The sequence below is a fragment of the Schistocerca nitens genome, chromosome 2 (genome assembly GCF_023898315.1).
Source record: "Schistocerca nitens isolate TAMUIC-IGC-003100 chromosome 2, iqSchNite1.1, whole genome shotgun sequence".
Taxonomy (NCBI): domain Eukaryota; kingdom Metazoa; phylum Arthropoda; class Insecta; order Orthoptera; family Acrididae; genus Schistocerca; species Schistocerca nitens.
The window spans coordinates 598,861,373-598,886,275 of NC_064615.1; the positions used below are offsets into that span (position 1 = coordinate 598,861,373).

The following is a 24,903-nucleotide window of genomic DNA, read 5'->3' on the forward strand; positions in this document are numbered from 1 at the left end:
TTAAGGCCTCTTAAGTTCAACTCAATTTCTAAGCTGAAGGAAACACTTCATGACATTTGCTTCAGAACTGTTACAAATTCGTCGGGCAACAGACTGCGTCGCTCAAACTGTCAAACACAACTGGCACTGCTAAGACTATCCTATGACCTCCACATCGCTGGCAACGGTTTATACACAATGCTGGTGACTACTTTGAAGGTCAGTAAAATTTTGAAACAGGTATCTATTTTGTACGAGCTGTAAATAAATAGTTGCCATTATTAAAGTTCCAAGCCTCGTATTTGTGTGAAAACACAAATATTACAAACATATGTGATATCTAATGCAACATGTATTATAAAAGAACACAAATCAGTACATTTCAATGTGACTGCTCTCCTACTCTCCAAGTCCTTACATGGCGGCCAGTGCTCAGCCACAGACCAAAACATTCTATTCAACATAGCAGCTAAGACTTGATAGTGTGTCTCTAATTCATTTTTTCTAGTGTGCTACACTGTTAACTTTCACCTGATACACCTTAATATTGATTAGCCTCTATGCCAAGAAATCTAGGTGCTATGCCATAAATCTTCACCGGGAAAACTTTATTATTGATAAACCTTCTATGCACAGAAATCTAAGGCAGTCAGGTCTGGAGAGTGGGGAGCCAAAAGGCTGTGACAACCACATTCAATTAATATACAAGGAAAAACTGCAGCGAGGTAATTACGGACAACAAAGCAAAACTGGAGGGGCATCCCTTTCCTGCTTGCACCAACCTTGGCTCCAGGAAGATTTCCAACATAATAAGGTATAGGTGTCTGGTAACTCTTTTTCTCTGCAAACACAAGAGCCCACGAAAGGTAGTCCTTGTTATTCCTAGCATACACACTGGGGTTGTCTCATTGCTATTACTGAAGTGTGTATGGTTGTTCAATCGCCCAAATTTCGCAATTAGGTCTATTCACATGCCCACACTGTGTTATGTTTCTTCTTCACCAAACACGTAACCGGCAACAGATCATAACATGCGCCTGTTGGACTGGACAATTCTCAGCTTCAAGCTTATGCAGAATCTGGACATGGTGCATACATTTCTGTAACGTTTATTGCAGTGTTTATCAGGCTGTGGATTGTGGAACACCAAGCTCCCTGCTCAATATCCTGGCAAATGCAAAGGAACTTCGTCTGATTGGATCCTCTACCCCCCCCCCCCCCCCCTTTCCCCCACCATTTCTTGTGCTAAGAACAGCCTCCCTAATATTCCTCCTCACCAATATTACCTGTAGGTTTGAATTTGTTCTTGACTCTTGTGGCACCTGGCTTTCCAAATTTAGAGGTGAAATCCTCCTGCACCTTTTTGTAAGTCAACCCACACAGACAGCAGTGGTTCTTTCTTTTGTTGTGGGTATTTTGTCAAGATCACTGCATAAAAAATGGATTTAGCTATAATATAACATAAATGTATAGCTAACTTGAATTTTCCCTTTATATGAAAACTCCGTATTACAGTGGACTGTAGATATTTGTACAGTTTCTAAAAATAATGCTGATGTGAGTGAAGTTAATGCCACTCTTTGTGGTCCAAGCAAAGCAGGAATTAAGATATACACAGGTTACTCCTTCTTTTCATATAAAAGTGAATGATCAAAATTTTATTATCACTGCACAAATATAAATGCACATACAATAATGAGAAAAAGTCCTTAAATAATTACACAAAAGTCCTCATGTTCTTTACTTATGTCGCATGCAATACAAAATTACAAGATGAGAATACTGCAATTTATGGCTCAGAGAGGGCAAAAGGGAAAGTGAAAACAATTTCACCTGTAGGAAAACTGGATGCCAACTGGCCATATTATGCTATATTGTCATACAAGATAGATTACGCTTAATAATTTGTTTGTTGATAGTGGAAAAATAATATGAATTTAATTTACTGATCTCATATTGTGTAAATAAATATTCTGCTACCACATTTTTTTAGGATGTGATAGAGGACATTTATATGTCAAATTATTTGTTTGTTTTGCATTATGTGGCCTTTATGAGGCATTCAGCTGGTAAATATGCTCCTCTCTGCATTGACCCCTCAGCATCCCCTTCCAATTTTTCCTTCATATATGGTGCACTTCAATCATATAAAGTTTGTTGAGGTAAACTGAATACAGAAAGGATCAAAACAAGAAAGTATTGTTTGCTAGCAGTTCCTCTTTGTACTGTTTTGTTTCCACTGGTGACAGAAATGAACACAATGTTTGAAATTCTGAATCCATAAAACATTCATGAAGCTATAGGTACTTTGTAATTTAACCTACAGGATGCAAACAATATAAGTAAATAATGATGTCAACTGAATGAAGGCCATAAAGACCTACCTCTGTTCAATTACCTATGAAGCAGCAGGGAAGAAGAGGGGATCATTAATATCTACATTTTAATGAGTCTTGCTCAGTACAGACCTTCAACACACAATTTTCTTTCTCTCAGTGTGTTGAAGTGTGACTTCATAGTGTGCCTTATTCCTTCGAGCTAGTCAGAGAGATTCGATATAGTTGTAAGATGACAAGAGACATGTATACATAATTTATCGAGCCTAAAATTAAACATTACTTGTGCAATTTGCTTCCAAAAGACATACACACTAAACAAATTCTGAATTAATCTCAGCACATATTATCAGTCTATTTCAGTGTACAATGTCTACTTCCAAATTAAATTACTGGCAGTCTAACAAGGCAAAAAGAATTCTTCAAACTGAGAAAAGAGCATCTGATATTACATTAAAATTTGTACCAGTTTACTTATGTGTGATGTTCTAACACTCACTACAGCACAAGCAATAAAAAAACACCATCTAAAAACTTTTTAAATTGTTTCCTGCTCATATATATTCCATCATCACATTCAAAGAACTACGTAAAATATGAGTTTTCAGAAAAGAGAAAATTCAAAATCATGAAAATTCTTTCTTAAATGAGTAGACATGTCCTTTTATTGCTTGTTACCAATTAGCTACAAATCACTTAAAATTAAAAACATAAAATAGCTTTAATCAAATTTGTACTTAAGATACTGTCATTATTGTTACCTCATTCTGTGATTTGTAAAAGTAAACTGCTGTTATAATTGAATTCTGAGGTAAATAACACAGCCACCTTTCATGAAATTTCTAAAATTTCACAGATAATTACTCTTAGTTTAAAATGAGCACCGTCTGTCAGACTTACGGACTGGGTGCAATTATTTATTGAAAAGTTACAGTTCAATATTTACTTCATTTAACCATAGCTAATTTATATGTGTACATGTGACATAGCTTTTTGCACCAAAAGCACCTTTCATATGTACATCACATATGCACATAACAAAATAAGTAAATGGTAACACCAATTATCTTACAATAAGCAAAACCACAGGTCACTGAAAGTCACTTATAATAAATGACAATGGAAATAATTTGCTTTTGAAGCTACTTCATTAAATTTTTAAAATCTTGGAAGTGGTCAGTTCACACTCAGCTAAGAATAACACAATCAGTGACATTCTTATTTTCATGTTTTAGGTGATATTTGTGATGATACAGATATCCAAAACAAAGACGCTAATGAGTCAGTTCTATCTCTCTTCCTGTCTTCTTTAAAAAATTGAAATGTATAAAAATAACTGTACATATGCAGTTCCTACTATCCATTATTGGATCTCTCTCACTCTAAACGCACGCACACACACACACACACACACACACACACACACACACACACAGAGAGACATTACAAAAAAAAACATATCACTCTTTCTTAAGAGATTGCATGAAGGTTGAAAGGTCATACTCTTCTTCATACTGTTTGTCCTCCCACAAATCGGGCAGAGTTTCTAAAACAGTTTTCATGCTAACTCCACTAAGCTGTGAATGTGAGCTAGAAGAATGGGCAATATCCTTCCTCTTGTCATCCAGAGAAAATAAATCAAGTAGCTGCAAATATAAAGAAAAATAAATAAATAGCGTGTTGTTCTACATGAACTATATATCCTAATATATACTGTATTATATTATTATATAGAGGGGAGCAAGAGGGATCTTTTTTTTTTGGGGGGGGGGGGGGAAGAGAGAGAGAGAGAGAGATCTACAGTCTGTTAAGTAAAATGAATTTGACAAAAACTAAAACATATATATGCATCATATATGAACAAAAGAAAAATGCAATCAGTAATACATCCAGTCACATATGCTTGAAACCAAATTTTCTGCATGTTCACGTACAAGAGACGTCCAATATGCATAAAATTTGCACTGACAGTTGTTTCAAAGTGAATTTTGCTTGCACCTGACGCAGTGTTCAATGTGGGTTCCAAGAAAAAAGTTTAATAATCAATTTTTTCCACTTTTAGGTCACTTTATCAGCTAACCATGTCCCTTAAAGTAATTCACATTTTTAACCAATTTATAACATGTTGCCCACTTTTGTACAAATGGCTTTGATTTCCCTGTATATTTAGAAGTGTGGCAATACTCAATTTTGGACTTTTGGGATGTCTACACAGAAACACAACCTCAGAACGTGACATGTAAGTTGCACTCAAGTGTATCTCAGCCATGAATTCAAAACAAACTAATGCTTGTGAGCACTGCATGAAACACAAATGTTCCTTCTTTTGGGCTGTGAAAGTAGTGAGGTCATATCTTTTACCACTGTGTGTAATACTGACCATGCTTTTTCTTAACTGATTGTATCTTTTTAACCTAGGTTCTGTTCATTACTGACATATTTATAAAGATGTTCCAAAAATAGCTGTGTGCTTCGAAAAAAATTCTGCAGTCTTTAATCACAAAGTGTATGCTTTCACAGATTGTGTCCATCGCATTTCAAATCTTTAGGCTGGGAGGCCCATTTCAAATCTCTAGGCTGGGAGACCATGGTTTATACAAGGGTTGGAACTTTAATAGTGACAACTATTTATTTACAGTTCGTACCAAAAAGAAACATGATTCAAAGCTTTACTGACCTTCAAAGTAGTCACCAGCATTGTGTATAACCCATTGCCAGTGATGTGGAAGTGATAGGATACTCTTAGCAGTTCCAGTTGTGTTGACAGTTCAAGCGGCATGGTCTATAGCCCGACGAGTTTGTAGCAGTTCTGAAGTGAATGCCATGAAGTGTTTCCTTCAGTTTAGAAACCGAGTTGAACTCACAAGGGCTTACATCAAGGGAGTGCAGTAGGTGGTATAGCACTTAGCAGCCCCACCAATCAAACAAATCAGTAACAGCTTGCACTGTACGTGCTTGAGCACTGTCCTGCAAAATGATGGTCAGGTCCTGCAGAAAGCTGGTCGTAGGTTGTGCTCCAAAAACGAACAGCACAGAAACAGAAGTGATGACACTTTCTGCAGGACCTGAACATCATTTTGCAGGACAATACTCAAGAACATAAAGTGCAAGCTGTTACAGATTTGTTTGACTGATGGGGCTACTAAGTGCTATACCACCTACTTTACTCTCCTGACTTAAGCCCTCGTGAGTTCAACTCTATTTCTAAACTGAAGGAAACACTTCATGGCATTCGCTTCAGAACTGCTACAAATTCGTCGGGCTATAGTCCACGCTGCTCAAACTGTCAACACAGCTGGCACAGCTAAGAGTACCCTACGACTTCCACATCGCTGGCAAAGGGTTATACACAATGCTGGTGACTACTCTGAAGGTCAGTAAAACATTGAAACTGGTATCTATTTTGTATGAGCTGTAAATAAATAGTTGCTACTATTAAAGTTCCAACCCTTGTATATAAAACTGTTCCCTGACATTTCACCTCTGACAGCAGGTGAACTCTTTGGAGCTGCTGTTTTACCTCCGTAAATGTCTTCTGCAATAGGAATGAAACATTAGGGAATAGTTTCACATTCTGAAGACGGCCTCCCAGCCTGGAAGTTGTAACTGCACTTAGTGCTCTTTTGTGCGTTTTTTAATATGAAGCCTATATAATTTTTTTAATCTGACATTCTGATCAGTGGCATTTTATTGATATCCCTGTTTCTACAAATATATTCCTTTATGTTATAATTTAATGAACTGTAAAAAATGCTGCTTACTGTTACTAAATTACTTACTGTACTTTTCCTCAATCATATCCAATCCTGTTCATTGCATTTTTCTTTTCTACTATTTTTGTGTCCGTGGAATTATCTGCTGAAATTCGTTTTCGTACCAAAGATCACGGTAACCACTACACCTGCCAGGAGCTAATTACTGTCAAAACTCTATTAGAGTTGTATATAACAACAATGAATACTGTAAATGTATGATTTCAGGTTTTCACAGTATCAGAAAATTTTGAATTTTTCTCTGGTATTCAGCCAGGAATGCCTGAAGATGGAGGAAATCAGCTTGCCGAAATATTGTGGCTGAATACCCAAGAAATATTCAAAATAATGTAAATGTCCATACAGAGTGAGTCTGGTATGCTGTCTGCATAATAAATCTGCACAACAGCTGTTCCATAGAGGAAAGTATCTCATAATACAATTTGCAACCTTTATGATGCAGCACAGTTCACTGTAGTGCTTGTATATCTACAGGAGTCAAATCGATGTGCTACTGAAGAAAGATTAGGATTTCCTCCCTTGTCAATGATGTGGTTTTTACACATAAAGGACAAGCCTGAACTGAACAAGGACGGGGCAGGAAAGTAGCCACAGCCTGTTCAAAGAAATCATCCTGGAATTCACTTGAAGTGATTTAAGGAAACTGTGGACAATCATAATTTTGGTTATTTGAGCCCCACTTCCCATGTAAAATTAATTAATAATGTTACCACCTATGTAAAAAGAAAAAAAAAGTAGTACGAGGGTGGTTTAAAAATTTCTCGGAATCATCAAGAGAGGACAGCGCTAGCGTGAGTTGTTCACATGATATTCATAGGAGTGTTGCCTGTAAACACGTGCCATGTCAGTGCTCTTGGAAGAGAGCTATGGTGGTGATGTGGCTCTGTTTTTCTTCTCATGTAGTGATTTACAAAGATGGAAAAAAATCGAGATTCGAGCACTGATTAAGTACTTCGTAAACAAAGGTATGAAAGCAAAGGACATTCATACCGATTTCCAGAATACACTGGGGACTCTGCTCCTTTGTATTAAACTGTTGCCAAGTGGACAAATGAATTAAATTTGGTCGGGAGAGCTTAGATGATGATGATCCGCACATTGGTTGGCAAAGATGTGTCACTACTTCAGAAATCATTGTAAAAGGCACAAAATGGTCATGTAGGATCACGCTTGCCAGATGTCATCTGAAAGTGTATATCACATTTTAACTGAAGAAATAGAAATGAAAAAGTTATCTGCAAGATGGGTGCCGCGACAAGACAATGCGTGCCCGCACACATGTGCTGTCACCATGGCAAAATTACACGAACTAATGTATGAATTGTTGCCACACCCACCTTATTCACCTGACATGGCTCCGTCAGACTTCCATCTTTTCCCAAAACTGAAATTTTTTCTTGTTTGGCGAAGATTCACTTCAAATGAAGAACTGATAGCCGGAGTTGACAACTATTTTATAGGCCTGGAGGAAGCTCATTTTTGAGATGGGATCAAGGTACTGGAACATCACTGGACCAATTGCTAATGCAAGGAGACTACATTGAAAAATAAAAAATGTTTCAGTGATGTAAGTACCTTTTTTCTATTCCATTCCGAGAACTTTTCAAACCACCCACGTATGACACTGTTAGCTAGGACACCCTGAACAGCAGTTTCAGCTACCTTATTCTAAATGTTTTTCTGTCATTCACACACAGTCAACTTTCTTTCGTGAAGTGTGGGATTTGCATGTTTTAAGTGTATGTTTCAACTACAGGTGACTGTAACGGGTGCCAAGCTTAATGTCCCCATCCGACAGATGGATCACCATCAACAGCATTATATGCCCTCACTTCATGAGACAATATGGAGAGGTTTGGAATTTAATTCAGAACATTGGTGCACAGACTGCTGATTGGGATTTTATTCCACTACCCTCCTGCTCTTTGCTGTAAAGACAAAGGGAAAGCAGCCAACTGCACGTGCATAACCATGCAGTTTACCCATCCAAGTACTAGCTAGCCCAACATTGCTTAACTTCAATTATCTGATGGGAATTGGTATATTCAAGCACACAAGGGTGTCAGCATCACCTTGTGATGATTCTTTAAATAAGGCTGAAGATGGACAGAATTTCTTTGGATAGTGATTTCAGTGTCCATCTGTGCATAGTATTTTATGAAAGTAAACTGTACAAATACGATACCCAATACTAAAAAGTAGGTGAGCTAATGTAAATCTCCAGTTGGGCCACAGTGTTGAGAGAGTGAGTAATGTTGTAGCTCTTGTGAGCCTATGTAAGTAATATTTGTATTATTTTATAGTGTCTGGTTGTTAACCTCATTGTAACTGCATCTGTTAGACTATAGAGTTTTAATGTATGAGTAGGAGACCTTTATTATGAGAGCTAATGGTTCAAATGGCTCTGAGCACTATGGGACTCAACTGCTGTGGTTATCAGTCCCCTAGAACTTAGAACTAACCTAAGGACATCACACACATCCATGCCCGAGGCAGGATTCAAACCTGCGACCGTAGCAGTCGCACGGTTCCGGACTGCGCGCCTAGAACCGCGAGACCACCGCGGCCGGCGAGGTATGAGAGCTAGTACAGGAGTTGAGAATGAAGTACTGATAGTGAAGAAGTGGGTACAAGATAATGACAGTACGGCTAATTGTTGCTTTTGTGTGCCATGACGCTGCTAAAATGCTAAAAATGATGTGTACCATATCAACATGGATGACAACTGGACAGTGATTAATGGTGAATCAACTGTGAATTGTGATGTTCATCTGAATGTATAAGGAATATTTTGCAGACACAGTGCATGGAGATTACACACTCTCAATGAAAACAATGTGTGAATTGTATTAATATGAACAGCACAAAGACTGTGACCCACTGTGAATGATCTACGAACTCTGCTATTCAACTAATCAAACATATAAAGTTTTATGAGTGGTATGAAATGGGACAGTGTACACACAGTTATGCTCTATAACTGTCTATGTGGTGTGTATTCAATTCATGCACTTCTTATGAGTGAAAGAGTTGAAATACAGCCAACAAAAAGATTTTTGTGACAGACTTTTAGGGAAAGTAAGCTCCTATATCCTCAACTGGTAAAACACACTGCTTACTATTTAAAAATAAAAAGGTGTTTTACTGTAGTGCATGTAAACACTGTTAATTTCGTGATGAAGAAAATTTCTGATCTTTATTAAGTAATGGCTGCTACTGAGGCCCATCTAATTTACCACTGAGTTATACAAAACAATGATTGACTGTACGAGTTTGGCTGAAAAATTGTTATAAATCTCTGTCATATAAAATTGTTGAACACAGGCTTTGTAAGTGAATCAACACTATTCCAACAGTACTAGAGATTGTGAAATGCTTGTCAGTAATGTAAGATTGCACAAAAACTATATTTAAAAATGAGAGCACATATCAGTGTAAAACATCTTTTGATTAACTGCAGTCGCTGTAATTAGTCATCACTATTTTTATGCACTACATCAACAATGAATTCACGTACAGAAGACACTCCCTGCAAGATAGTAGTATTTGTTACCCATCAACAGTCACTATTAAAGAGAATATGGGATATGGTTTCAGCGTGAGTTGGCTGCCGCTGTACCTGAAGACCATTCAGTGGGCATGACCCACTTGGTATTGGGTCGGTAACTTACGGCCAAAAATATCTATAATAAGTTAAATATTACCTAGCCAAAAAAATAAATGTTATTTTATTTTGCTACAGGTTTCGGTTCTGAACCATCATCAATGGTAGGGTCCTTGTGTCAATGTGGCATCATATTTTTATATTTTTACAATTTTTGATTTTATATTGGCTAGGCAATTAGGGTTTCCTGTGGTAACTTATGTTAAAGCATGTGTGATATGTGATACATCTGTGATAATTTTCCTGCCTTTGATGATGGTTCAGAACTGAAACTGGTAACAAAATAAAATAACATTATATAGGCAGCATAGTGTCAGGCATTTTTTTTTAAAAAGTAAGTAGTTAGCATTTGGATCACCTCTAACAATGATCATCCAGTAAAAATGAAGGGAGAGCAAGGACTGTGGGCTAAGGAATGGTGTGAATGTTCTATGCTGCATGGTGGCACTTTGTCGCAATCACACTTTAAGAGGATAGGACAGTAATCACAGATTGCTAACAGGGTTAGCCAACTAAACTTTTGAAAAGTCATAGGCTAAGTGGTTAAAGGTTATCATGAGTTCAAAAATGTTCAAATGTGTGTGAAATCTTATGGGACTTAACTGCTAAGGTCATGAGTCCCTAAGCTTACACACTACCTAACCTAAATTATCCTAAGGACAAACACACACACCCATGCCCGAGGGAGGACTCGAACCTCCGCCGGGACCAGCCGCACAGTCCATGACTGCAGCGCCTTAAACCGCTCGGCTAATCCCACGCGGCTATCATAAGTGGAATCTTCTTCCAACATGACACTGCCATAAGAAAATAATTTTTCTACAAGTCCTAACTACATACATTTCAGCATCTACTTTACATTTAAGGTCTCAGTTCATATGGTTTACCTATAATAATAATAATAATAATTAATAATAATAGTAAACTGTAATGAACACATTTCATATCTGTTATGGTTTGCATTATGCTCCTACTGTTTATCATATATATGTCTATAAAATCAACATCCACACCCTGGCACAAGTTAATATTAATTTTAACTACAGTTTACCTGTTCTGTTCCCATTGTTTCCATGCTTGCATTCTCACTGCTAATTACTGTATTTGCAGTCAAGAGCTTGAATTTTTGAAGCCTGTAAATTACATTCATTCAATGTGTTATTCTATTTCAGTAACACAACCATGTTTTAGTGTAAATACTAGTAACATCATCAGTACAAAATTAGCATCACAATCACTTTTATGGTACACAAGAAAATGAGTTGATTTAAAACAAAAACACAAAATATCCTGATAATGATGAGTTGCTTCTATTTGTAACAAATGTTACCTCTTGGTTCGAGATTATAAATTTATTACACCTCATCATCCTTCGTTAGTCTGTCTATACTGTGAAAAAGATAATCAAATTTCTCTGGGCAGTAACATATGTGATTTTTTTCTATAAGAACACTGTTTATGAATGAAGTACCAGAGTCATTGCTAAAAGCAATCTTTCTAAGTGCAATAAAAGTTCATTAGTGGAGTATCTATAACAGTATGATTTAACATCAACCAAACTTTTTGACAATCATACCAAATGAATCAAATCAGATATAAGTAACTTGAAAATGTGAATGTTTTAATCTCTATAAAATGCAGTACTATGAGTTTTTCCAAAACATATCTGTTTGTGGCCTTTTTTTCCTTTTAGTTTAAGTAATAATACGATCCCTTTATAGCCCAGTGTTTCAAGTTTGGCTGGGTTGAGAAAAAAGAAGATGTGGAGCAAATATGGGGACTGCAGAAAATTTAAATCATGATAGTGTTAATGGAGTCCACCATACAATTATGAAGTTACGTATGTAGCAGTGAAGTTTTTTATTATCATGTGTCTTAAATATGTCCTGCACACACAACACCAGTATCATAAAAACTGTACACAAAAGAGAATTGAGGCACAAGCTATTCTGTTTGTCATTATCTCAAAAAATAGTTCTAACATTGCTGTATCTGTTGCCAATAGGGTATTTGACTATTTTCTGTAAATCACCTTCAATGGTTAATTATGTCATTTTATGCTCATAACATGCTGTTTTCCTTCTTGACTTTCAGTATCCTTTTATAAAAACGGAAATGAAATTCAAATAATTGGAAAGCATGCAAAACACTCAATTTGAGTCATGTGATGCATATGACATCACTGCCTAGCTCACTGCCTAGCTCACTGCTCCTATTGTCATAAAGCTAATACATAGTGATATCTTGTTTTGGTATTTACATTTTTGGAAAATGGGTTACAAATGATCTGTAGTACCACATTGTACAAATACATCCATAAAAATTGAAAAAGTGTTTTTGAGTGTTGCAAAGAATGAGGTGTGTGGAAATTGGTTGCACTGTACCGGCAAAATGCCACCGTGTCGATGTCCAAATTCCCTTGCTTAATTAAATGTCTTGCACTCTCAAGTTAACATCAATTTGTCTCCGAGATATACTTTCCCACTGTACAAAGAAGGATGGCATCAATCGACAAAATTAAACCGTTAGTAAAAATTAGTTTTACACACTTAGTCGTACATCACTGACAGCTCGGTTGGTAGAACAGTGGACTGTCGAAATTTTATAAGATGACGTCCATCGGTCACTGGTTCAAATCTAGCATGTGACAATACTTTACCTTACTTATAAAACAACTCAACAGTCCTTTCATATGAAAAGCAAATCACAACTACAAAACTTCATCACATCACATACACAGCATTATTGTGTTTTCCTTGGTGTTTACATGCACTTAAATTTGCAACGGTTGTTCACACGCATCATGTCCAAAAGGATATATTCCAGTTAGTGTTACCACACATTTTTTACTGTAATAAAAACAATGTTTTTTTTATTTTTTTAAACTTTTTTTTTTACTGTCCAGCCAGGATTCTTATTGTTTAAGCTTCTGAAGTTTCATCATCTTATGTAAGATGAAGTTAAGTCTGCTTTAGACACTGATGTTAGTTTACACTCACAAACAGCACAACCCTTAAATTTGTGTTATCTGCACACTGTACATGGTTTATATCTCTCTGCATACAAAACCTCATTGTCCTACACCTTGTTGTACTGTGGCAGTGTGGTGATAACTTCATCCCTAGTAGCCCATTTCTCAGACTAAGATTAATGTGAAGCTATACACTATACATCTCACCATCGAAAGAACTGCTACAATGAGTCCTTGCTACATATTTTGTATATCTGGATCCCGTTCTGGGTGCTGAAGAGTCCTCTCCATTTGGCTCGGTCCTCCCACCACTTTTCTTCCTTGACTTGCTGTCAGGTCACACCTCTCCTTTCCACAGATATTCTCACCTCTGTTTTCCACCGTGTTCTTGGGTGCCCTCTAGGTCTTTTTCCATCCATCTTTAGTTCTTCCATAATTTTGGGGAGTCTCTGCCAACACATCCTCTTAACATGCCCGTACCATCTTAATCTCTTTTTTTCAATTTCTTCTCTCATACTTTCTTGTTTAAGGTCCTTTCTGATATCTACGTTCCTTACTCTGTCCATCTTGTTTTTCCCTAAACTTCTCTAAGAAATTTCATTTCCCCTGCTTGCAGTCTGCTCCAGTCCCTTTCTGTCATTGTCCATGTTTCTCCTCCATAGATGACAATAGGGAAGTAATAACTCTTATACATAAGGAGTTTTGCTTTTTCTGAAACTTCCTTATTCCAAATCAGATGTTTTATTGTTTGGTAGAAATTGCCTCCCTTTTGTACCCTCCTATTAATTTCATTGGTTATTCTTCCATCACTAGATATTTCACTCCCTAAATAAGTGAAACTGTCTACCACTTTGAGGGGTTCTTCATTCAAAGTAATATTTCCGTTGATCCCTTTCTCTATTCCAAATACCATTACATCACTCTTATCTTTTTTTATTTTTAATCCATGCCTTTTCATTATTTCCTTCCACGCATCAAGTTGTAACTGTACATCTACCTCTTGATCGCCCCATATTACCATATCATCTGCAAAAATCATCTTTTTGTCTTTTTCCTTTACTATATCTTTAACTGCCATATTCATTCCCTCCATCACTACATTAAAAAGTGCAGGAGATAGAATACTTCCTTGTTTAAGTCCTTATCTTATTTCGAAGTATTCAGAGTTCCCCAATGATGTTCTAATTCTACAATTGTGTCCTTTGTACATTGTGTTTATTACATTAATGTATCCATCATCTGTATCTATTTTCTTCATTTCTTCCCAGAAGCTTTCCCTGTTAACCAAGTTAAATGCCTTTTCTATGTCTATAAAAACCATTATCATCCTTTTGTTATACTCCCAACTTTTTTCCATCAGTTGACAGATAGAAAATATCAGGTTGATTGTGCTTCTTCCTTTCCTAAACCCAGGCTGTTCTTCACTCAGCTCCTTTTCTATTTTTTCACTTATTCGGTTTAGTAAAATTCTCTCAAAAATCTTGGCTGTATGACTCATAAGGGTTATTCCTCTGTAGTTTTTACAAAGTCTTTTAGTGCCTTTTTTGAAGATTGGAACAATGTCTCCTCTTCTCCAATCGTCAGGTATTGTAATATTTATCCAGTGCATTCCCACTGGACCTGCAGCTCTTATCATGTCCACTGATACTTCATCAGGTCCTGGGGCTTTTCCCCCATTCATCTTCTTCACAGCTATTTCCATTTCTTCCCATGTAATTTGTCCTAATTCTGCTTCCCAACTTCTCTCAATTTCTCCATTATTTGTTATTTCCTCATGTACCTGCTCCTCAGCGTTTAACGGTTTCTTGAAATGTTCTTTCCAGAGATCTTTAATATTCCTTGGATCTTCAATCACCATACCATCCTCTGTTTCCATCTCTACTGGTACTTCAGAAGCCTTCCTTTTTATTTTTCATCATTTTATAGAACATTTTCTTATTGCTCTTCACATCTCCTTCAAGTTTTTTTGTAAACTCTACCCATGCCTTTTTCTTTGCTGTTTCCACTATTTCTTTGCACTTCTTTTCCTCTATATATCTTTTATGGTCCATGTCGTTTTTAGTTTTCCACCACTTTCTCCATGCTAACTGCTTGGATTGTGGTATCATCCCACCAACCTGTCTTACTTTTTCCTTTCGAGACGTTCTACTACATTCTTTTTGTGCTGCTTCGACTAAAGTGTCTTTGAATAAACTCCATTCTTTATCTACATCGCAGAAAACGTCTTTTGGAAATTTGAGTGAGACTAATTCTCTATACTTCTCAGCACTTTCACTCTCCTTCAGTTTCCAATCCCATATCCTCATCACTTTCTTCTGTTTTCTATTTTTCACACAATGATTCATTTTCCATTGTCCCACCAGTAATCTATGGTCTCCATCTGCACCCACACTTGGAATTACCTTCACATTTGTTACTTTCTCTCCCCATTCCCCATCTACTAGAATATAATCAATTACACTCTTGGTTCTTCCTTCCCAACTGTATCTGGTGATAATATGACTTTCTCTCTTCATAAATCAGCTGTTTGCTACTTTCATTCCATTCCTCTGGCATAAATCCAGGAGTCTTTCCCCTTCTTCATTTCTGTCTCCATATCCAAAACATCCCAACACTTGCTCAAATCCCTTTCTGTCTTTGCCTACCTGTGCATTAAAATCCCCCATCACTATATTGGCACTCTATATACGGTTCTCTAATTCATTTTCAAAGTCCATCTTCTCTTCTTTGCTACATTCCACGTGAGGTGCATAAATCCGGATAATTTTTAGTGTTTCCTTTTGGAATCTCAGGTTTAAAATTATGATCCTGTCTGATACATATGTCACACTTTCAATACAGCTTTGTACATTCTTATTCACCATCACTGCCACATCATTTCTTCCAAACCTGTTATTCCCACTCCGGTGCAGTTTTCCTCCTCCTCTCAAGTTCTTCTCACCTTTTCCCTTACGCTTCGTTTCGCTTAATCCCAAAATATCTAACTTTCTCTCTGGTAGTACATCTGTTATTTTTTCCATTTTTCCATTGGGGGTTAATATATTAAAGGTGCCAATATTTAGGTTATTGTATAAACCTTTTAAAAATTTATGAGCCTTCCAGGATTCGAACTTGTGATCTTCTTAATCGCAGTCACTTAACGCTATCCACTGTGCCACAGAGCGTATGTTACAAGCGGGAGCTAGTTCTGCTGAGTATCTTCTTGGTTTGGGTCGTATTTCATGACTGACAGTCAAAAATCTAGATATAAGATATGGGCCGACTTGCAAAAGTTCTACAATCCTTAGTTTTGAGTGGGTTTCAATATGTTGCAGGGAGTAGGGAAAAGAAAGTCCATCCATGCAAATACTAAAACTATCACTGCATAAATACATCAATTTTTGTAAGGTTTCCACTATCAGCATTCACAAAATTCTTTTCTATTGTCACTTAAAAGTTGTAAATGCATTTTCCCATCACTAAATAGCTAAACTATTTGCAGAAAAAGTACATAAAAACCTAGTAACTTCAGCTAACACTCCCATAACGCATGCACAGCTCTGTCTTACTCTTCCTAGCCTGTGATGCTACTGGAGCTTCAGCCAATAACATGGTGTTTTTGATCACATGACCAAATCTTGATATTTATTCAGTTTTAAGCTTTAATTACATAAAAATAACAGATGTTTTATGAGAATTTGATCATAAATGTGAGTTGAATGCTATAACAACTCCGAATAAAAACAATCCAAACTATATTTTTAGCACAGGAAACTAGCCTATTCATGCAACTATGTTTTCTTTTCTGTACGACAACTTAACTTCTACACGACTATCTTACTTTGGCTGATGTACCATCTTAGTCATTAGTGACCTAATGACTTTTTGTGATCTCTCTAACAGATGATTTGGCAAAACTGATGTCTAGTGAAGGAATGTTCATCACATGTCATTCCACACCCACATGACAGTAGCAGTTAGAGAGATGAATAAAATAACAGGTTACTATAAATTACATGAATTTATCGTAACAGGAGAGACAAAAAAAAAAAAAAAAAAAAGTCCATCAAAAGCAGATATATCAGACTTACTTAGACCGGCAATGTATACTCCTCCATCAGACCTCAATTTTGATCGTTTGTTAGATGGACCACAGAAATCATCATATCATTTAAAAAAGCAGTAATCTTCTAGTAGTGCCCCCCCCCCCCCCCACCCACACCTGTAAGTTTCCCAGAAATCCTCAGGTTGTCTGCAAACTTTTATTCACAGTCTCCAGAGCAGTGAAGCTGCTGGGGACATCTAGATTAAAGCCAGCAGACTTGATTGCAGTCCAGTCATCTTGTGCAACTCTGGCACTTTCATTTAATCAGAGTTTTACCGAATACTTTCCCAAGAAACGCGATGATTCCTGTACATGGTATAACTGCCACTATAGCAGAAACCAAGATCATGTTACATTCTGTTAATTAGACAAGTCAGCCTAAAAACTGAACAAACTTATTAGTACGCTATTGTAATGTAACACATTCTTTTTACCTTAGAAATCAATGAAAAATTTACAACTGCTCTATACAATGATTTAGAAAAACATTAACTACTGTTTACAACATCCACCCACCAAGTCTCCAATTTTGCTCGTCTTTTGCACAGTTCTGGTACATACCTACATGCAGCAAATGCAGCTCAAGTAGAATGCCTTCCTCATAATTTTTGAGAAATAAGGGTTTAAAGTGTTACAAGTCTGTTGAATACAATATACCAACACCAGTTGTCAAACAGCAGCGTTAATGTAACTGGTTAAGGTGCCAACCTAGAGGTCTGCCTATACTTCAAGTCCCCTTATTTTTATTTTCTAATCCTACACAAACATAATAATAATAATAGTTATTATTATCATTATATATTTTTGGAGAAACATGATTTGATCATTACTATTATTATTATTATTATGGCTCCTTTCTAAAGAAAGTGTTTGATGAAACGAAATAAAAATAAGGAGACTTGAACGCAGTACAAGTAGACTTCTAGGTTTGCACCTTAACCAGTTGCATTAACCTTACTGTTTAACAGCTGGTGCTCTCATATGGCATTCAACAGGTTCACAACACTTTGAACCTTTATTTCTCAAAAATGCAACAGTCGAACGTCATACTAGAGATGCTATACCCAAATATGTACAATTGTGCAAATGAGGAACAAAATTGGTGATCTGTTGGTTGTAAGCTTTGTTGTCCTTGAATTCTGACTATTATCACAATCAATATAAAACCAGTTAACTTCAAAATGTGAAGATTTTCATCCAAAGCATTATCACCACCACCAAGAGGCACTTGAAAGCCGCTACTGAATAAAGACCAACTCTACCCATATGTATCTCTGCTGTCTAATGTCAGATTTAAAATTTTCCAGGAAAATTTAGTTGAGTGTTCCGAGAAATTTTGGGCTTGTAGTCGGTCGTCATTAAGTACACTTCACATTACTGCTACTGAGCACCTGCCATTCATCCTCAGTGAGCAATCGAAGACTAACATTCCAAAATTTATTAGCACATTATGTGTACACAATGTTTTTCTTGTTGTGGTAACAACTTCCACTTGAGCGATTTTGGAATTACAAGTCTCTGTTTCATGACTATAAGTTAAAGCTCATAGTACACTTTGCAAACATTCTGGTTCAGATACAGAGGAATCTTCATTTTGCCTGGCTCTTTCCCTGAATTTCCTGCTATCTCTAAGTCTACTAGAATTTACAAGACTGACATGCATATTACTCAAATCGGAGCACACTTTGTTGACTTAGACAGTACGCATCATCTCTGCACAATCAATTTGACCTCTATGTGACCATTATGAACAATCTTTCCGGACCAAAATGCAAGAGCACACTTCTCCCATCTTGTGAACACTTTCCTCAAAGAAACAGGAATCATTCAGATGGAATTGCCTGTGGTATCTGCTGACATTCATCCAACTGAAAATGCTTTAGAACAATTGAAACTAACACTCTGCATCATCACACGAATCTTCCTCAAACACTGAACGACTTCAGGAGGGCGACTCTCTCTAACACCTTGTGAACTACATTCCAAGGAGTATCCAAGCATGTTACAGTAAGCGGGGTGTAGCAACACAGTATTTAATGCTACCAGTTGAAGGTTATAATTTAAGGGATGTGAACCATCAATAAACTTATTGCCTTTAATTTAGTGACTGTTTTGTTTTTATTTCACAGTAAGCTTATTTTTTTAGTTTCATTAAGCTTATTCTACAATTCCCTACTCCAATTGAACACAGGGCCATATAAGCTTGCAGATACACAAATGGTACAAAACTTTTTTTGGATATTACAATTACTGAGCAATCTTAACTCTACCATTGTTGTTGTTGTTGTTGTTGTTGTGGTCTTCAGTCCTGAGACTGGTTTGATGCAGCTCTCCATGCTACTCTATCCTGTGCAAGCTTCTTCATCTCCCAGTACTTACTGCAACCTACATCCTTCTGAATCTGCTTAGTGTATTCATCTCTTGGTCTCCCTCTGCAATATTTACCCTCCACACTGCCCTCCAATGCTAATTTTGTGATCCCTTGATGCCTCAAAACATGTCCTACCAACCGATCCCTTCTTCTAGTCAAGTTGTGCCACAAACTTCTGTTCTCCCCAATCCTATTCAATACTTCATTAGTTATGTGATCTACCCATCTAATCTTCAGCATTCTTCTGTAGCACCACATTTCGAAAGCTTCTATTCTCTTCTTGTCCAAACTATTTATCGTCCATGTATCACTTCCATACATGGCTACACTCAATACAAATACTTTCTGAAACGACTTCCTGACACTTAAATCTATACTCGATGTTAACAAATTTCTCTTCTTCAGAAACACTTTCCTTGCCATTGCCAAACTACATTTTATATCCTCTCTACTTTGACCATCATCGGTTATTTTGCTCCCCAAATAGCAAAATTCAGTTACTACTTTAAGTGTCTCATTTCCTAATCTAATTCCCTCAGCATCACCAGACTTAATTTGACTACATTCCACTATCCTCGTTTTGCTTTTGTTGATGTTCATCTTATATCCTCCTTTCAAGACACTGTCCATTCCGTTCAACTGCTCTTCCAAGTCCTTTGCTGTCTCTGACAGAATTACAATGTCATCGGCGAACCTCAAAGTTTTTATTTCTTCCCCATCGATTTTAATGCCTACTCCGAACTTTTCTTTTGTTTCCTTTACTGCTTGCTCAATATACAGATTGAATAACATCGGGGATAGGCTACAATCCTGCCTCACTCCCTTCCCAACCACTTCTTCCCTTTCATGTCCCTCGACTCTTATAACTGCCATCTGATTTCTGTACAAATTGTAAATGGCCTTTCGCTCCCTGTATTTTACCCCTGCCACCTTTAGAATTTGAAAGAGAGTATTCCAGTCAACATTGTCAAAAGCTTTCTGTAAGTCTACAAATGCTAAAAATGTAGATTTGCCTTCCCTTAATCTTTCTTCTAAGATAAGTCGTAAGGTCAGTATTGCCTCATGTGTTCCAACATTTCTACAGAATCCAAACTGATCTTTCCTGAGGTCGGCTTCTACCAGTTTTTCCATTCGTTTGTAAAGAATTCGCGTTAATATTTTGCAGCTGCGACTTATTAAACTGATAGTTCAGTAATTTTCACATCTGTCAACACCTGCTTTCTTTGGGATTGGAATTATTATATTCTTCTTGAAGTCTGAGGGTATTTCGCCTGTCTCATACATCTTGCTCACCAGATGGTAGAGTTTGTCAGGACTGGCTCTCCCAAGGCCGTCAGTAGTTCTAATGGAATGTTGTCTACTCCCGGGGCCTTGTTTCGACTCAGGTCTTTCGGTGCTCTGTCAAACTCTTCACGCAGTATCGTATCTCCCATTTCATCTTCATCTGCATTCCCTTCCATTTATATAATATTGTCCTCAAATGCATCACCCTTATATAGACCCTCTATATACTCCTTCCACCTTTCTGCTTTCCCTTATTTGCTTAGAACTGGGTTTCCATCTGAGCTCTTGATATTCATACAAGTGGCTCTCTTTTCTCCAAAGGTCTCTTTAATTTTGCTGTAGGCAGTATCTATCTTGCCCCTAGTGAGATAAGCCTCTACATCCTTACATTTGTCCTCTAGCCATCCCTGCTTAGCTATTTTGCACTTCCTGTCAATCTCATTTTTGAGACATTTGTATTCCTTTTTGCCTGCTTCATTTACCGCATTTTTATATTTTCTCCTTTCATCAATTAAATTCAATATTTCTTCTGTTACCCAAGGATTTCTACTCGCCGTCGTATTTTTACTTACTTGATCCTCTGCTGCCTTCACTACTTCATCCCTCAGAGCTATCCATTCTTCTTCTACTGTATTTCTTTCCCCCATTCCTGTCAATTGTTCCCTTATGCTCTCCCTGAAACTCTGTACAACCACTGGTTTAGTCAGTTTATCCTGGTCCCATCTCCTTAAATTCCCAACTTTTTGCAGTTTCTTCAGTTTTAATCTACAATTCATAACCAATAGATTGTGGTCAGAGTCCACATCTGCCCCTGGAAATGTCTTACAATTTAAAACCTGGTTCCTAAATCTCTCTCTTACCATTATATAATCTATCTGTAACTGTAGTAACACTGTTCACGTTTACGTCGCACTTCACTTAGCGTAGACCGGGACTGTGCCCTAGGCATGCTCGATGTTAACTGACTGAGCACGGCCCGTGCTGCCTTAGTTGTTGTTGTTACGCCGGCAGAGGTCGCGTCCGAATTCTAGTGTGCACTCTGGTGGACGGGACTCTACTTGCGGCAACTACCGTCCGTGACGCGCCGTGCTGATGTGCGCCTCCCGCAATCTTTCTGGTGGCTACTGCACTCCTCCTCCTTCGGGGGGTGAAGCCACTGTGATCCAATGCGTCGGAAGGTGGAGCGTCGGGCAGGAACGATGACCTCCACATCCATTGGAAGGCCGGAGTCGAGGGGATCTGCCAACCCTCGAGCCGGAACCTTCGAATACGGCTGGAAGTGACCCACACGAAGAGGCCCCCGTCGTCCCACCACCAGAGCCCGGGACAGAACGGGCGACAAGCTGTCGAACTCTGGATCCTGTTCCACCTCGGGAGGAGCAAGACCCAGAGGTGGGGACGATGGGGAAGGGACGACCACAGGTGAACCAGCCTCCTGACAAACCGGACCTGTGAGGGGAGCCGGCTCTCGCTGGGGCATCTCGAACGATGGCGATGCCGGTGCTGGAGCTACCGGAGGCTGCCAAGGCTGAGAACCATCGCAGTGCGGCAGAGTCGCAGCGGGGAGAGGCGGTAACATCCCCTGAGAAACCAACACGGGTGCCGGCAATGGGGAAGCCGGTGTCTGAGAGGTAGGAGGGTGGGTGCCCAAACGTGGACGTAGCTGATTTTGGTGACGACGTACCACCCGGTCCCCTGCCTGAAAGGTATAGAGCCGGCGGCCATTTCGGCGCAGGACCACCGCCGGTATCCAACATGGATTGCGACCAAACCCACGTGCCCAGACCGACATACCAAGTGGAAAGCCAGGTACTCCGTTTTGCGAAGACTGGCGAGGACCAGGCTGGAAGAGGTGCAGCAGAGTCCTAGGTTGGTGCCCATGGAGGAGCTCTGCGGGGCTGCGGTCGCCCATTGGTGTGGTCCGGTATGCCGTGAGGAAAAACGTCAATGCCTCCTCCGCAGGAAATTCGTGCACATACTTTTTCATCTGAGTCTTAAATGTGCACACCATGCGCTCGGCTTCCCCATTCGATTGTGGATGGAAGGGGGGAGAGCAAACGTGCCGAATACCGAAACGCCTACAAAAATCCTGGAAGGTCTGCGAAATAAACTGCGGTCCATTGTCCGAGACCAGGGTGATTGGCAGAGCTTCCACAGAAAAGATTTTTGCTAGTGCCTGGATTGCAACGTCTGAAGTGGTTGAGGAGCAGCGAACCACATATGGGAATCGGGAATAAGCATCAATGACAATGAGCCAAAAGCCATTGAGAAATGGGCCCGCAAAATCGATGTGAACACGTTCCCATGCTTGGGTTGCCGGCGGCCAGGAAGAGAACGCTGGCCTGAGAGATGCCTGTTGGCTCGCACACTGGGAACAGGCGGCCACCAAGTGCTCAATTTCTCTGTCAATACTGGGCCAGTATACATGTCTGCGAGCCAAGGTTTTAGTACGGGAAACACCCCAGTGCCCTGCATGTAATAACGTGAGGACCTCCCTTCGTAAACTTGCAGGAACAACCACGCGAGGAGCTGTATCATTGGTAGCCAGAAGGAGAACTCCATCCAAGACCGAGAGGCGGTCTCGTAGAATAAAATAATTACGAAGAGGGTCCGAGGCCCGGCCTGGAGGGCGGGATGACCACCCCTGCTGAATGAGGCGAACTACTTGCCGGAGAACCGGGTCAGCTGCCGTTTCTCTGGCGACTCTAGAACTAGTGATCGGGAAGCCATCAACCGCTTGGCGGGACGCCACATCCAAATGAAAACACATAATCTCTTCTCGATCGAACTTAGGATCCGGGCCCACCGGAAGACGGGAAAGAGCGTCGGCATTGGCATGCTGTCCGGTAGGGCGAAAATGAATGTCATAATGGTACTTAGAGAGGAACAAGGTCCAGCGCTGTAGTCTGTGGGCCGCCCTATCCGGAATCTGAGAGGAGGGGCCAAATAACGATATTAACGGCTTATGGTCAGTGATTAACTGAAACTTCGTGCCATACAAGAAAGGGTGAAACTTGGTAACAGCATAGACAATGACCAAAGCCTCTTTTTCCACCTGGGAGTAATGGGCCCGCACGGGACTAAGAGTTTTAGACGCAAACGCCAGTGGTTGCTCCGAACCATCTGCATTGCGATGGGCCAGGACTGCCCCCACCCCATACTGCGAAGCATCTGTAGCCAAGACCAGCGGCTTATGGGGGTCAAAAGTAGCCAAACAAGGCACTGACGTGAGGAGGCCCTTCAACGAGGTGAATGCTCGCTCGCATGCAGGCGACCAATCAAAAGGAACACCCTTGCGCAGAAGGCAGTACAGGGGGCGGGCTATGGTGGAAGCCCTGGGAATGAACTGCTGGTAATAGGCTATCTTGCCTAAAAAGGCTTGTAACTCTTTCAGCGAAGCGGGCTGAGGAAGGTCGACGATACCTTGGACCAAACTTCCTAGTGGCTGGACGCCGTGCTGAGAGATGGTGTAAACCACATACTCAATGGACGGTTGGAAGAAGTTTGATTTATGCAGGTTGCAACGCAAGCCCACAGACCTGAATTTGAGAAAGAAGGTGCGAAGGTTGTGCAAGTGTTCCTTCGTGCTGCGGCCTGTGACAATTATGTCATCCAGGTAATTAATACTATGAGGGACTGTCAACGTGACGTGCTCAAGATAACACTGGAATATCGCCGGGGCACTGGATATTCCAAAGGCCAACCGCTGATATTGGTAAAGGCCAAACGGGGTGTTGATGACCGCCAACCGTTTGGAGTCCTCATCAAGTGGTATCTGATGATAAGACTCCGAAAGATCGATTTTCGAAAAATATTGGCCTCCCACCACGGCGGAGAACAATTCATCAGCACAAGGCAAAGGATAGGTGTCCACCACCAATTGGGAATTAATGGTGGCCTTGAAATTGCCACAAAGACGTAATTTGCCTGAGGGCTTCCTTACAATAACAAGGGGCGAAGCCCACTCACTAGAAGAAATGGGAAGAACGACCCCGAGGGCTGTCAGCCGGTCTAGCTCTTCCTTTACCTGAGGGCGGAGAGCCAAGGGGATCCGCCTCGCGCGTAGAAAATGTGGGCGAGCCGACGCCTTCAACGTTAAGTGAGCTTCAAAATCTGAAACACGCCCCAGGCCCTCCTCAAAGATATCTGGAAAGTCTGAGATCAAAGATTCCAATGATTGATAGGGAACGTCATCGGAGACCAACTGTATGGTGTCAGCGATAGAAAAACCGAAAGCTTGAAAGGCATCCAGGCCAAAAAGGTTAGCGGAGCTCGCGTCACTGACAACAATAAAAGTAATAGGCCGAGTGACTGATTTGTAAGTCACGTCGGTAGTGAATTGACCCAGTAGGGGAATGAACTGTTTACCATAACCGCGTGGATGCTGGTAAACTGGCGCCAACGGGGGCGATCCAAGGTCGGAATAAGTTTGTGCATTCAA

General features: G+C 39.5%; 1 protein-coding gene across 1 annotated transcript in view; it reads right to left on the minus strand.

The window, feature by feature from the left end:
• Nucleotides 1–1,629: 1,629 nt before the first annotated feature.
• LOC126236674 (TATA-binding protein-associated factor 172) overlaps nt 1,630–24,903 on the minus strand; it is a 320,919-nt gene continuing 297,645 nt past the window's right edge. Inside the window, exons 35-36 of the mRNA XM_049946158.1 lie at nt 10,804–10,885; nt 1,630–3,961 (exon numbers count right to left, since the gene is read on the minus strand). Coding sequence (XP_049802115.1) covers nt 3,776–3,961; nt 10,804–10,885 — 268 coding nt within the window. The 3' untranslated portion in view covers nt 1,630–3,775. The remainder of the gene's footprint in view (nt 3,962–10,803; nt 10,886–24,903) is intronic.